This window comes from Notechis scutatus, chromosome 2 (assembly GCF_049901735.1).
Source record: "Notechis scutatus isolate UNSWTSFEM ecotype Mainland chromosome 2, rNotScu1.2, whole genome shotgun sequence".
NCBI lineage: Eukaryota > Metazoa > Chordata > Lepidosauria > Squamata > Elapidae > Notechis > Notechis scutatus.
Genome location: NC_142010.1, coordinates 242,991,557 through 243,005,526, shown reverse-complemented (window position 1 = coordinate 243,005,526; position 13,970 = coordinate 242,991,557). Strand labels below are relative to the sequence as shown.

At 40.5% G+C, this 13,970-nt stretch overlaps 2 protein-coding genes across 2 annotated transcripts in view; both read left to right on the top strand.

The window, feature by feature from the left end:
* The first annotated feature begins 331 nt into the window (after nt 1–331).
* Nucleotides 332–13,970, top strand: part of ITGA1 (integrin subunit alpha 1) — a 76,927-nt gene continuing 63,288 nt past the window's right edge. The window contains exon 1 of the mRNA XM_026666485.2: nt 332–520. Coding sequence (XP_026522270.2) covers nt 451–520 — 70 coding nt within the window. The 5' untranslated portion in view covers nt 332–450. The remainder of the gene's footprint in view (nt 521–13,970) is intronic.
* PELO (pelota mRNA surveillance and ribosome rescue factor) lies at nt 6,867–12,531 on the top strand. Its single transcript, XM_026666486.2, has 2 exons — nt 6,867–9,149; nt 11,827–12,531. Exons 1-2 carry the CDS (start codon nt 8,424–8,426, stop codon nt 12,256–12,258), a joined length of 1,158 nt encoding a protein of 385 aa, XP_026522271.2. The 5' UTR covers nt 6,867–8,423; the 3' UTR covers nt 12,259–12,531.

The following is a 13,970-nucleotide window of genomic DNA, read 5'->3' as shown; positions in this document are numbered from 1 at the left end:
AAGTCTGAAGCAAAAAGAAAACCAAACTTGCCTTTTAACTGTATTTGCAGAGGTTGCCTAGTAGCTAAAGATGCCCATTAATTATAAGAACGCCGATATCCCTTTAAGGTTTGCTTTGCTAGCCTGCAGACTTGAGCCTAAACACTGGCTGTTAAATATCTGACTTTATTTGTACATGTCTCCTAACTTTGAGCTCTTGCCGCATGGGGGTTTCAAAGGCTCAGAGCTTACTTGGGACAACGGAAGGAGGGGGGCTTATTAGAGGGAACCATTCATCTTCATGTGTTGGGGGGGGGGGGGCTTGGACAACAAACAGGAAATGCCTGGTTCAATCGCAGCGGCTGCTGATACAGAAGGGGACCAGAAGCAGCAGAAGAGTCTTGTGAGCAACAGGACTTCTATTCCAGCTTCAGCTTCTTTCCCCACAAGGTTTCCTGTTACACTTCAGCCATGGGATTTGGCTCCCTCACTGCCATCTGCAGCATCACACGTGTCTCCATCCCTTGGGTGAGAATAACAGGTATGTCCAGCTTTTTCTAATTTATCAAGCTTTCACTGAAGTTGTGAACAATATCCCCCTTTTAAGATTTTCCCAGAACTACGCAATTCATGCTCTGACTTCTTTCGGTCCGTCTCTTTTGGAGTCAGTTTTTGCTCAGTTAAGCTGCCTTTATTACAACCTATATGCTTTTAATACCAATGCCTGTGATGTCACACCCAAAAAGTTAACGGGGGGGAGTTAAGAGAAGACTGATTTGCAAGTGAACGTTCTCTAGACAGATGAGGTTACAGTGTGCATCAAAGTAAACTTGTTGATTTCAACTTGGGTTTGTTACTAAACCAAGCTAAAGGATCGGATGAACTTGTGCCTAGTGAAGTGCCCAGAAGTAAAATAGTGCATTGTCACTGGATAGATTGCCAAAAAAACATGTGGTCTTTCCATTTACGGATGTTATGTTCTTGAGGATTTCTTAAAGAGAGCAGTGTGGTGAAATTCAAGTTGTAGCTGGAACAGAGGAAATTAAAATAGTCATAATTATTTAGAATGTTGTGGTCTACTGAAATGCATGGGCAAAGCAAGCAAGGAGGTTGGGCGGGGGATGGATAATAAACGTTTCCAAAGGCAGACAGTAACTAGCAGATTTCTTCCTAAAGGGTAAAGAGCTTCTTCTTCTTTTTTTGCTCATATTCTTTATGATTTTTTTCATAAACCTCTGGATATTTTATTGATTTAATGAGCTCAATATATAGTAAGCAGTCTGTTTAATTGTGTTCACTTGTGGATGGTCTTTATTTCTGAATAAATACAGCAGTTACGTTAATGCTTAATTGCAGTAATTTGGTTTTCCTAAGTAATTATAATCCTCTGCAGCATATATCACACTACTGTAACTTTCAAAATTATACAGTGATGGTCCACCCTTGTTGGTATAGTATTTGTGGTAAAGTTGGTTTTATGTCATTATGGTTTTCCATTTCTGGGCCCTTGGAAAATGTGACTTTTGTACCACCCACGCTTAGTTGAATAAATTACTGTTAAACTTTAGCTTGGAGAAAATAAGTACATACAAAAGCTGAAAAGACAAAAGGCTTGAATCTTCTTAATGAGTTCCATGCATTGTTGATTATCACCAAGTTCCTGAAAGATAGCGATAAGCAAAGCATGGAATATTCCACTTTTCCTGGATAGCTGCAGATGGTAGAGTGAATTAACATGGAAGAGATGCCTGATTTTATTGATTTTCAGTTGAGTAATACATGCATTACTGAATAGACCTCATCTTTGTTCCCAGTGTGTTTGCAAATGTTTATTGGATGCCTCATCAACTTTATCTGTCTATCTATCTATAATCAACGTCTACATATCTATATCTACCATATTTATTTACAAAGAGGTTTCTGGACCACAAATGTTGTATAGTTTATAGGAAAACTAGATATGATGGGTGGCTGCAGTTGAATGCTCTGCCTGGAACGAGTACCCATTCACCCAGACAGAAGACAAAAGTAAATTGGGGTGATTAGAGAATCACAAGGCACTTTAAAGACCAGAGAACAACCTCAATGTTTGTCTTCTCAAAATGTTACTTTTGTCAGTGAAATATGCCTGCTAATCCCAAAGAGATTATGTATTCCTAATCCAAACTAACTTTTCAAGAAGTTGCATTTGACATGAGATGACAACTTTAAATAGTATATGATCAGAAACATTTCAAGCATTCCTAAAAAAAACCTCACTATTCAAAACTACAATCGAAACGATCAATTATGAATAAAATTGTGTATTATCAAGATTTGTTTTCATGTTTTCTCTTCCACTTACCCAGCCACTGTTTTGCCAGGGTTTGTATATGGCCTTGACATGTATTACTTGGAGCTGGATTGTCTTTAATACAATCTCTCTCTTATTTCTACGACAGTCATCTTGTAGTAAACCCTTTTTCTACATATGTTAGTCATAGGTAATATTTAATAGTCTACTACCATGATGACAAATCTATGGCATGTGTGCCAGAAGTGGCACACAGAGCCATTTCTGCAGGCACGCGAGCCGTCGTCCCAGCTCAGTTCCACTGCGCATGTGCACGCACCTCCCGCCAGCCAGCTGATTTTGGGGTATCTGCCGTGCATGCATGGGGGCAGGGTGCAAGTGGGAGATGGTGCGCATGCACAGGGGGTGGGGGAGCATGGGAGGGTCCCGTGCATATGCGCAGGGGGTGGAGGAACATGGGGGTCCTGCATGCATTGCATTATGGGTGCAGGCACGTGTGCATGTTCTCGCATGCTTACACACGCACTTTGGGCACGTGATGACAAAAAGATTAGCCATCTACTACATAGTAGTACTAAATAGACATAATTGGTCAACCCTGTAGTCTGCAAATATTTTTCCAGCTTTAACTATTTTGTCAGTAGTTACGTTCTGGGGTCACCTCTTTGGGCTACCCACATTTACCAGTGACATCCATCAGTAGACTACACTGTGGTTGTCCCTTTGGATTACCAACATTTAGCAGCTGGACTTGTCAGTCTTCAACTTTAGGAAAACTTCCTTCCAGGTATTCTGCATTTATTTCTTTTTCCCTTCTCATTCATACATTGCACTTTCTCAAAATGAACACTATGCTAAATACACCTTGTTCTTGGTATGTTGCTTTGCATAAACTGTGAAGGTAAAGATTAAGAATCAACACAATTACAGTTTTTGGGGAATAAATGAGATACTGCCATTAAATACTGCAAAAAGCAAATTGTGGTTAGGTAAGAGTAAAAGGAATTCAAGGTGGGCTGGGCTTAGATCTCTTGTGGATGTGAAAGGACTCATGGCTGATTATGCATTTAACCCTTCCCTTGGGCTCAGCCTGTCATCTCCTACTGTAATATCGTATTTCCATATTGTTCTTGCAGCCTGTCATTTTTAAATCCACTTTCAGAGCAGTCTCAGCCATATCTGGGAAAGCTTGTTCCTTTTCCATAACATCTTTTAAATAAAGTCTAGAAGTATAGACCCAAACCAAAAGTAGGTTGATCATCTCTTATGTCAAGCTATCTAAATATTAAAATTAATATCTTGCATAAAACCTGGAAAAAGATGCCAATCCATCCAAACCTTTCAATACCAGAATAATACGAACATATATAAAACCCAGATGGGCAACAAGAAAAGATCTTCAACAGTCTTACAATCAGCACCTTACAGTATTCTAAATATGTTCTAAACAAGGAGAAACCACTGTTGTAAATCAGTTTCTCAAAGTGTTCAGTTAGCACACCACGCAGCTTCTGCAAATGTAATCTTTGCCATTCTTGTCTCTGGAACCAAGGGTCAAGCATATTTGTAGAAAGCTGAATAAACAAGTTTAATGACCAAGTATAGGCCTGAAATACACCCTGCATTCCAAACTTTTCTTCCTCTAAACAATTGACTATAAGTGTCAAGGATCAAATACTCTATCTTTTCCTTTGCAATTTTTGAACTAGCTTAAGGCAAGACATTATGAAATGCTAACATATTCAAACCTGAGTAAGCCAATATAGTTTGTATTAAATCTACATACGTGACCGAATTCTGCTTCCAAGCATAATCCATTGTCATTTTTATAAAATCAACATGATAGTAAAACAACTACTTTGGGCTGGCATTCCCAGCCATTCAAATTCTCTGATGTTTTCAGTTTTACTCTAGACCAGGGATGTCAAACTTGATTTCACTGAGAGCTGCATCAGGGTTGTGTTTGATGTTGGGGGGGGGAGGGCAGAATGGGCATGGCCAGCTTGACATCACTCATGTCGGGGGCATCTGTACTGCCCCGAGTGCTCTGCCAGCGAAAACGGGCTCACAAACTCCATTTTCAGCTGCGATGGCCTCCTGCCACCCTCTGCCAGAGAAAATGGCTGCACCCCCCCACACACACACTCTGTTTTCGCTGGCAGAGGGTGGCAGGAGGCCATCGCACCTGAAAATAGAGCCTTCAAGGACCATGTGGGGCTCTCCTGAGCTTCGTTTTTGCTGGCAGACGCACCGTGGGCTGGTCCTTTGCTATTTCTAGGGTGGCCCCACAAGCCAGATCTAAGCATCTCGCCAGCCAATCTGGCTTGCAGGCCTTGAGTTTGACACCCCTGCTCTAGACTTACCATCTCAGATAATATTTTTCTCAGAAGCTATATGACTTAGTAAAGCAACCTAATGGTCAATGCTCTCTACTGAAATAATACATTTTTTTAAAAAAATGCTGCGGTTAATCTGTCTTAGTGTGAACTACACTCTGCATAGATTTCTATGAAATGCCACCTTCTCTTCTAATTGTGCTACTTAGATCTTTTTCCCAATTAATCAAATAATTTCTATTTCAATGCCAAAGTAAATAATAGCATTGGATTTTGGGGTATTCCCCCCCAAAAAAAGTTAAGAACAAAAAGTCTATCTAACACCCAGTCTCTTTAGCAGCAGAAAGGGACAGCATCCTCCAAGTATATCATCAAATTTGGCTTTTCATATACTCCAAATGGTAGATTATAATTAGCTTGAGTATTTTTATTGTTCTTGAAACTTAGCTCAGTCAGTATTTTCTTAATGACTTTTTTTTACTGAGTTAAGAATGAAAAATTATGGATTTGTATATGTAGAATCATCTTTCTGGTGGGTTGAAAAAAATATTAATCAAAGAAATGTAATTATTTGGTGCCATTAAGTCAAAGGGACCTGCAGTTTCCTTGGCAAGGCTTTTTGGAAGTAGCTTGCCATTGCCTTCTTCCTAAGGCTGAGAGAAAGTCAGTGACTCTTAGTTGGCATTGTTTAAGGTGGAAATAGGACTCATGGTCTCTTGGTTTCTAGCATGATGCCTTAATCACTGCACAAAACTGGCTCTCAAATTTACCATGAAATCTACCAAATTTATCAGAAATTTACCACGGTGGGAAAAACTCAGTGGTGGGATGCTGCTGGTGTAACAACTGGTTCAGTGATCGCATGCCTCAGTTTGTTTGTTTGTTTTTTCTTATTCTTTTGGGGGAAAACAGTTCTTTGTTATTCCTAAAAATCACTGGGTTACTGCCATCCATTATTTCTATATTCTCAAAAGGCCTTTAGAATATATGTAGGCCTCAGAAACATTCTAATGTTTCTGGGCCGTCCATATAGACAGGAAACCATGGAGCTTCAGCTGTTATGAAATGAGGTGCCACAATTGCACTAGTGCCAATTGGCACCATATAACTATTTTAGAGTCCAATATATGAAGACACACCAATAAAGACATACACGCATGGTTAGTAGTAAAAGTATTAATATTAAACTAAATGCTAACTTGTGACAGAAAATACACCTCTGAAAATGCACAAATTCACATAAAAGGAGATCATACCAGAGCTCAAGAATATTTAGTAACAGCTAATGCTCTGGAGGTTTTCTGCATAGCAATACTGATCTTAACTCTGCTTCCTCAAAGAATTATACAATAGAAGTTCTGGCTGCTTTTCTCTCTTTTCCTCTTCATACAAACAGACTCAGATCACACCTTTCCTCTATATCCCTGACTTCCTGAACAATTAAGTTACCCCGCAGAAGAATTGAAAAGGCTTGTAGCTTTCTAACAAAATACGCAAGCACTTTCTTCCCGTAATATATGATTTCAGGAGTTGAACGCTTTGACCTTTTCAATTTCCTGCTTCTAGAGATTAAGTGGGAATTCAGATATACTTCTTGTTTCTGAGTGTTCTGAAGTAATCCAACAGAAACTTAGAAAGACAAAGCAACCAATGAAAAGTCTAAGTTCCCAATGATAGCAAAAATAAAACTAAACACCAATGTCATTATGTATCATTTGGATGAAGCTTTTGGTAAATAAAGTCACAGAAATAATGCCCAGTACATTTCCCATAATATACACAGTCTTGCTAAGGTTTTCAATAAACACTGGTATTGTAAATCATCTCTGGAATATTAGAACTATGTAAGGAAGCAAGGTCAACAAGCTAGGTACATAACGTACAGAATCATAATCCATCACATTCCCGTTGCTACACAATGCCCGTGTAAGGCTTTCCAGAGTGAAGGCTTGTAGAAAAAGCACTAAACACATTGGTAGCAACTGGCCAAATAAGAACAGCATCTAGTTGATTTCATATAATGTACTGCCCTTACATAAAGCTGTTAATATGTCTTTTTCAAATGTTAGATAAATATTAAAATTGTAACAACACAACACTTCAAACAGCTCTCTGACCAGATGCTATTTGGAATCCCGAAAGTAGAGAACGCTATAAAAATTTTCTGGCATCATGTTTGCATCATCCCTTACAAAGACCAGTAAAAACTGAACCCAAAAATTTTAACAGCACTAGTGATTAGATGGATACCAAAGATTTTCAACAGATTCATTTATCTTAACAAAGTAACATGAAAATTTAAGTACAAACAATATTTCTATATACTTAATATATTTCTTTTTCATATATTTCTATACTCAAATTATCATGCTCTTGTCCTAGAGATTATCTCATTTTGTATTACTGGAAAAATATATACATTGCATTGACATGGACACTATTAATTATAGGTTTTAATTTTGGATCGTGTTCTGTTACATAAAGGGGAAGGGCAATGAATCACCATTAATTTCATCTGGAAGTCAGAAACCATAACCAACAGAACCACATAAAAGCAATCTATGTATAATTGGAAATTCAATGCATTCTATCATTCAAATGGCATAAAAGCTTTTTCCCCCTCTTAAACTTGCTCAAATTAAAAAGTTGTGGATATGTTTCCTCTGTAATGACTTCTCTTCCTGTACATACATAATGAATAACGTTGAACATTAGTGAGCCATTCACAGAAAATCCTCCTACTTTCCAAGACTATAGTTTTCCAGTTTAAAACAACTAACACATAAAATATGTACCACCGTTATGCTGTGGTAGAGAAGATGACTCTCAATTTCCATCCGAGCATAGCTGGAGACTTAAGTTATGTGACTGATGGGATGTCTGAATATTTAGAAATCATTTTTCTAGAAATATGTTCCTTCCAATGACTACCTACCAACTTCCAATTGGGCCTTAGGCAGTACTGTGCCCTGATCAATAAGGAAGTATGCTTTATTATTAAATTCCACAATCATGGCAAATGATCATTTAATCCCACGCCCATCCAACATTTCTCACTGAATCCCATGCCAACGCCGAAGGCGAGCCCCGGAAAATGGGGCAGTTAAACAAACCAGGCTTAAGTTGGTTTGGGATTCATTTGCTTATCTTTACGTGTCCCCAGAGCCTCTTTTTGGTTTCAAATCAAACGCTTGGAGACAATGAGGCGCAAGAGGCATGAAGTCCAACATTGCGACGCCCCCTTTTAAAGTGACTTAGGCGGGAAGCCACCGGCCTACGCCTCCCGCCGCCACCCCGAAGCCCCAACCTCTCTCTCTCTAACGGAACCCGGCTTCATCGCGTCAGCGGACGAAGGGAAGCCCTTCCCTTCCGCAGCTCTCGCGGCTAGAGTGCATCGGCGGAGCAAGGCCGGCAGCCAACCAGCCTTTGCCTTGGTGTCCCGCCACTCCCCTTCAGGACTCTTGTCACGTTTACGCTCCGGCCGGGACCTGGCCTGATCCTCCTCCTCCTCCTCCTCCTGCCTGACGCTTCCGCTTCCTTCCGCCATGGCTCCTCTCCACGCCAGCCATTCAATGTGGGGCTGAGAGGAGCCGCGGCGAACCGCCCACAAGCAACCCAAGCGCGCCGCTGGGCCGCGAGCCAAGCGCCTCCGTGGCTTGTTGGCGGCCGGCCGCATTGCCCGCCCCGGAGCGGTCGTTGCTGAGTCTTCGAGGCTGATCGCTGGGCCGGGCCGCCGGCTCCCGCAGGCAGAGAAGAGAAGAGGAGGAGGAGGCGTCCTTTTGGCTGATCCCGGGCTGCCCACCGCCGAAGCCACGATGAAGCTGGTGCGGAAGGACATCGAGAAGGATAACGCCGGGCAAGTGACGCTCATTCCCGAGGACCCCGAGGATATATGGCACGCCTACAACCTGCTGCAGGTGGGCGACAGCCTGCGGGCCTCCACCATCCGAAAGGTGCAGACGGAATCGTCCACGGGCAGCGTGGGCAGCAACCGCATCCGCACCACGCTCACCCTCTGCGTGGAGACCATGGACTTCGACTCGCAGGCCTGCCAGCTGCGCGTCAAAGGCACCAACATCCAGGAGAACGAGTACGTCAAGATGGGCGCCTACCACACCATCGAGCTGGAACCCAATCGGCAGTTCACGCTGGCCAAGAAGCAGTGGGACAGCGTGGTGTTGGAGCGGATCGAGCAAGCCTGCGACCCGGCCTGGAGCGCCGACCTGGCCGCTGTGGTGATGCAGGAAGGGCTGGCCCACGTCTGCCTCGTCACCCCCAGTATGACGCTGACCCGGGCCAAGATCGAGGTGAACATCCCTCGAAAACGCCGGGGCAACTGCTCCCAGCACGACCGGGCCCTGGAGAGGTTCTACGAGCAAGTGATGCAGGCCATTCAGCGACACCTTAACTTTGAAGTGGTCAAGTGTGTCCTGGTGGCCAGTCCGGGTTTCGTGAGAGAGCAGTTCTGCGACTACATGTTCCAGCAGGCTGTCAAGACGGACAACAAGTTGTTGCTGGAGAATCGCTCCAAATTCTTACAGGTAATTTAGATGTTAAGGTGCTTCATACCATCAGCTTAATTGATCTTGGACTAGAAGAAGTTGGACTAGAAGACCTCCAAGGTCCCTTCCAACTCTTATTCTATTCTAAGATCTTTAGCCGTGGAATTGTGTGGTATATAGAAATGGGAGATGTAAAAATACCTAACTATATAATTAAACAAAAATAATGTAATTTCCTAATTCATTTTTAATGACATGTAAAGTACTAAAATTTGGACCAGCTAAATCTGCCCATAATTTACCTATGAAGTAAAAAAAAAAAAAACTATAGGATGGAAGGCCCTATAAATAATGGTGCAGTCAGGTTTAAGAAATCCATCTATGAGAGGCCTACCTGTGTTTATTTCTGGGTTTTGTTTTGTTTTTTTTACTGAAAGGGAGAGTTTCTGTTTCTCCTAGGTCATAATCCCCAATCTTTCAACATAGATTTATGAAAAGAATGGACTGATATTTAAGATAACTAAAATAATTTTAAAATGAAGCCTAATATGTATGAAAGTCTGTAGAGATTCTCAGTCATCCAGGTCATGGTTGTTCCAAAGGTACTTTTTCAGGAGGCAACTGGACTTTCTTGTTTTTTCTTTGAAGACATTTTGCTTCTCATCCAAGAAGCTTATTCAGCTCTATCCTGTCAGATCCTGCCACTATCCTGTCAAAGTTGAAGAAGCTTCTTGGATGAGAAGCGAAACGTCTTCAAAGAAAAAACAAGAAAGTCCAGTTCCCTCCTGAAAAAGCACCTTTGGGACCTAATATGTATGTTTACTTAAATGTGTTTGCTCTGATTTAAACTATACAATGTACTGGTGGTCCTCAACTTACGACTACAATTGAGCCCAAAATTTGTGTTGCTAAATTTGTTAAGTGAGTTTTGCCCCATTTTACAACTTTTCTTGCCACAATTGTTGAGTGAATCCTTTCAGTTGTTAAGATAGTAACATGGTGGTTAAATGGAACCTCGTTTCCCCACTGACTTCGCTTGTCAGAAGGTTGCAAAAGCTGATCACATGATCCCAGGACACTAAACCGCCATAAATATGAACCAGTTACCAAGCATCTGAATTTTGATTACATGACCATAGAGATGCTGCAATAGTTGTAAGTGTGAAAAATGATCATAAGTCACTTTTTCAGTCCTGTTATAACTTTGAGCGGTACTAAATGTACTGTTTTAAGTCGAGGATTAGCTGTACATGCAATCTTAGCTCCTTTATAGATGTCCTTTTCTATTTTTCTGCTTGAAACTTTTTCTCAAGATAAGCTGTTTAATGAGAGCATGATTCATTGTTCTAGTTTATTATAAAGCAAATAAAAACTGGTTGCCTATGAAGGGATATGAAAAGTATACCTATCAAGTTCAACTAGACATATTTCCCAGTAAATATACCTACTACAATACTCCTGGCTGACAAAATCCGAATGGGGCATTGTATTCTTGTAGTTTTTTAGCAATTGAATAGACAGGTAGTTCTTGATGTACAACTATTCCTTTAGTGACTGTTTGAAGTTACAACAGCAATGAAAAACTTACGACCATTTTTCACACTTAAAACCATTACAGCATCCTTATGATCACATGATCAAAATTCGGATAGTTGACAACTGGCATGTATTTATGATGGTTGAAATGTCCTGTTGGCATGTGATCACCTTTTACAGCCTTCTGATAACCAAAATCAATGGGGAAGCCAGATTCACTTAACAACCATGTTATTAACTTAAGTGCAGTGATTCATTTAAGAAGAAAGATCACAAAAATAGTGCAAAACTCAACAGCTGCCTTACTTAGCAACGGCAATTTTGGGCTCAATTGTGGTTGTACGCTGAGGACTACCTGGATTGTCTTTTTGAGTGATGAGAAGAGGTTTTTCTTCAGCTTGATAATTTTTCCCCAGATGAGAAAAACATATAGGAATGTTTTCCATGTGCTTTAAAAACCTTTACAGGTAGTCTTCAATTTAGAACCACAGTCGGCACCAAAATTTTCCATTGCTAAGAACACAGTTTTTAAGTGAGTCATGAACAGTTTTATGACCTTTTTTGCCACAGTTGTTAAGCAAATCACTGCAAATTATTAAGTGAATCTGATTTCCTCCATTGACTTTGCTTGTTGGAAGCTGGCTGGGAAAGTTGCAGATGATGATCACATGGCCCCAATGCTATAACCATTGTAAATACATGCCAGTTGCCAAACACCCAAATTTTGATCATGTGCCCATCGGGGATAGCAATAGCAATAGCTCTTAGACTTATATACTGCTTTATAGTACTTTACAGCCCTCTCTAAGCGGTTTACAGAGTCAGCATATTGCCCCCAACAATCTGGGTCCTCATTTTACTCACCTTGGAAGGAAGGGTCAACTTTGAGCTGGTGAGATTTGAACTGCCAAATTGTAGGCAGTTGGCTGCAGAAGTAGCTTGCAATACTGCACTCTAACCACTGCACCACAGAAGCTCCTTCAAGGAGCCACAGGTATCCTATGATAGTCGTAAGTGCAAGGATTGATAATAAGTCACTTTTTTTAGTGCTATTGTAACTTTGAATGATTACTAAATGATTGGTTGTAAGTCAACTTTTTCTTGGAAATTCCGTTTCCAAAAGAAACTGATCAGTATCATAGTAGATAATACATGTTTTCTGTTATTTTTCATACTCTAGGTGCATTCATCATCTGGACATAAATACGCCCTGAAAGAAGCTCTTTGTGATCCAGCTGTGACTAGTCGACTTGCTGATACCAAAGCAGCTGCTGAAGTCAAAGCTTTAGATGATTTCTACAAAATGCTACAACATGAGCCCGATCGGGCTTTTTATGGTCTCAAACATGTGGAAAAGGCTAATGAAGCGTTGGCTATTGATACTCTGTTGATCAGCGATGAACTTTTTAGGCATCAGGATGTAGCTACTCGTAGTCGATATGTCCGGCTCGTAGATAGTGTGCGTGAGAATATGGGCACAGTTCGCATCTTCTCTAGCCTTCATGTATCTGGGGAACAGCTTGGACAACTGACAGGTGTAGCTGCTATTCTGCGTTTCCCTGTTGCAGAACTTTCTGACCAGGAGGATGAATCTAGTTCTGAAGACGATTGATGATGGAGAATAATTTCACCCTTCTTATCTTATTGTATAATGAGACCACTTCCATTATAATATTTGTCCCCAATAGTAAAAACCAAACAAAACAAAAAATAGAGAATATTTTTAAAACAACTAAGTTGTCATTTTGTGAACTTGATATTTATGCATTTGCGTTGCTGTGGTGATAGTGCTAACGGATTTCCCCTAGGAAAACGGGGGTGACCTAATTGGCAAACAATTCTGGTGCTTTGTTGAACATGCACAAACAATAAACTTATCAGGCAAGAAGAATAATGTGTTTTTTTCTGTATCTTAGAGAAAAACAATAGTATTGCTAACTTTTCCTTAACCTTTTGCCCTCAAAAACTAAGTTGAAAGGAGGAAATATGTAATCAGTAGGAATAGTCAGAAAGCATGTGGCAAGTTTAAATCTGTCATAATTTTAATTCTGAAAGTTACTATCAGACTACTGTACTTAAGTACAGTACATCTGTTACTGTACTTATATCAGATGTTTCCATTTTAGCAATTGACTATTAAAACATTGTCTTTTATCTATATATATAAAAGCGAAATACCACTCACACATCATCACAAAATCTCCAGAACTGTAAAGCCTACAAATTGTTCCCCTTTGTTTCTAGGTGCTCACTAAGAAAGGATTTTTTGAAATGACCATTGGAGCATTTGTATTTTGTATATTATTATTAACACGCTCTGATGCTAAGGAGAGTTCTACTCCCTCTCCCCATCTGAAAAGAAATCTTTTCCAAATGCAAAACACAAGCAGAGGATAGGAGTTTCAGTTTCAATTTCACAGCAGCAACTCGCTTTAGTACAGAATAGTTGAGCTAAGCCACGCCCAGGCTCCTTGCTGTCTTGCACACACAGCAAATACAAAGTTTCCATGTTTCAATTTCCAAACAGCCCTCAATACTCACACACACTAACAGGACGCTAGCTAGATGAATACCGATGGATGCTGGTAGGCAGAGGCACATTTTTTTCCTTATTTTCCTCCCCCAAAACTAAGCCCAATCACATAGTTTCATAGCAAAGCACGGGTATAGAGCTAGTTATAAATGAAATTTTAAATTCATGGTTTTAAATAAAACTTTATTGACATAACTAATGGGCTAAAAGATCACATAAGATCTAACTATATTGTATTACTAAATAACTGAATGTAAGCTATTTTTAAGAGTTGAGAGGAGATCCAATTGCAGTGAAAACATTTGTTAACTGCTTTGGCAAACCTAACCAACCAGTTCAGTTCCAGTTAACATGCTTAACATAAACACTATGCCTGATTATTTATATTTTTCCTTACACAATGAGGCTTGTGCTATGAGACATTTACATATTCAAACCACAGAACTGCTGTGGATTAGTTAACTTCTAAGAGAGAATATATTTTGTTTCTGATAGAATAAAACTAAGGAAATGGAATTCTCAGTCTTTGGGAAACAGAAACATCTAGAATCAGTCAGAAATAGAACTTTTCTCTATTGTGCCTTTCTCTACACACTCAGACACTGTGATCACCAGGGCAAACCATCCAGATGCAGCTCCTAAGGTCCCCTTGATTACGCTTGGATAGTGTATAGCACAGGTGTCAAACTCGATCGCGTGATGTGATGTATCACGATGTTTTTCGCCTTTCCGGGGTGGGCATGGCTTGCACATGAGGCATCCAGCCCGCAGGCGCCCAGTTTGACAGACCT

Excerpts from the sequence above, each read along its gene's own strand:
- PELO (XM_026666486.2), top strand. The coding sequence starts at position 8,424 with ATGAAGCTGGTGCGGAAGGACATCGAGAAGGATAACGCCGGGCAAGTG. Across the intron at positions 9,150-11,826 it reads ATCGCTCCAAATTCTTACAG|GTGCATTCATCATCTGGACA; the intron begins GTAATTTAGATG and ends TTCATACTCTAG.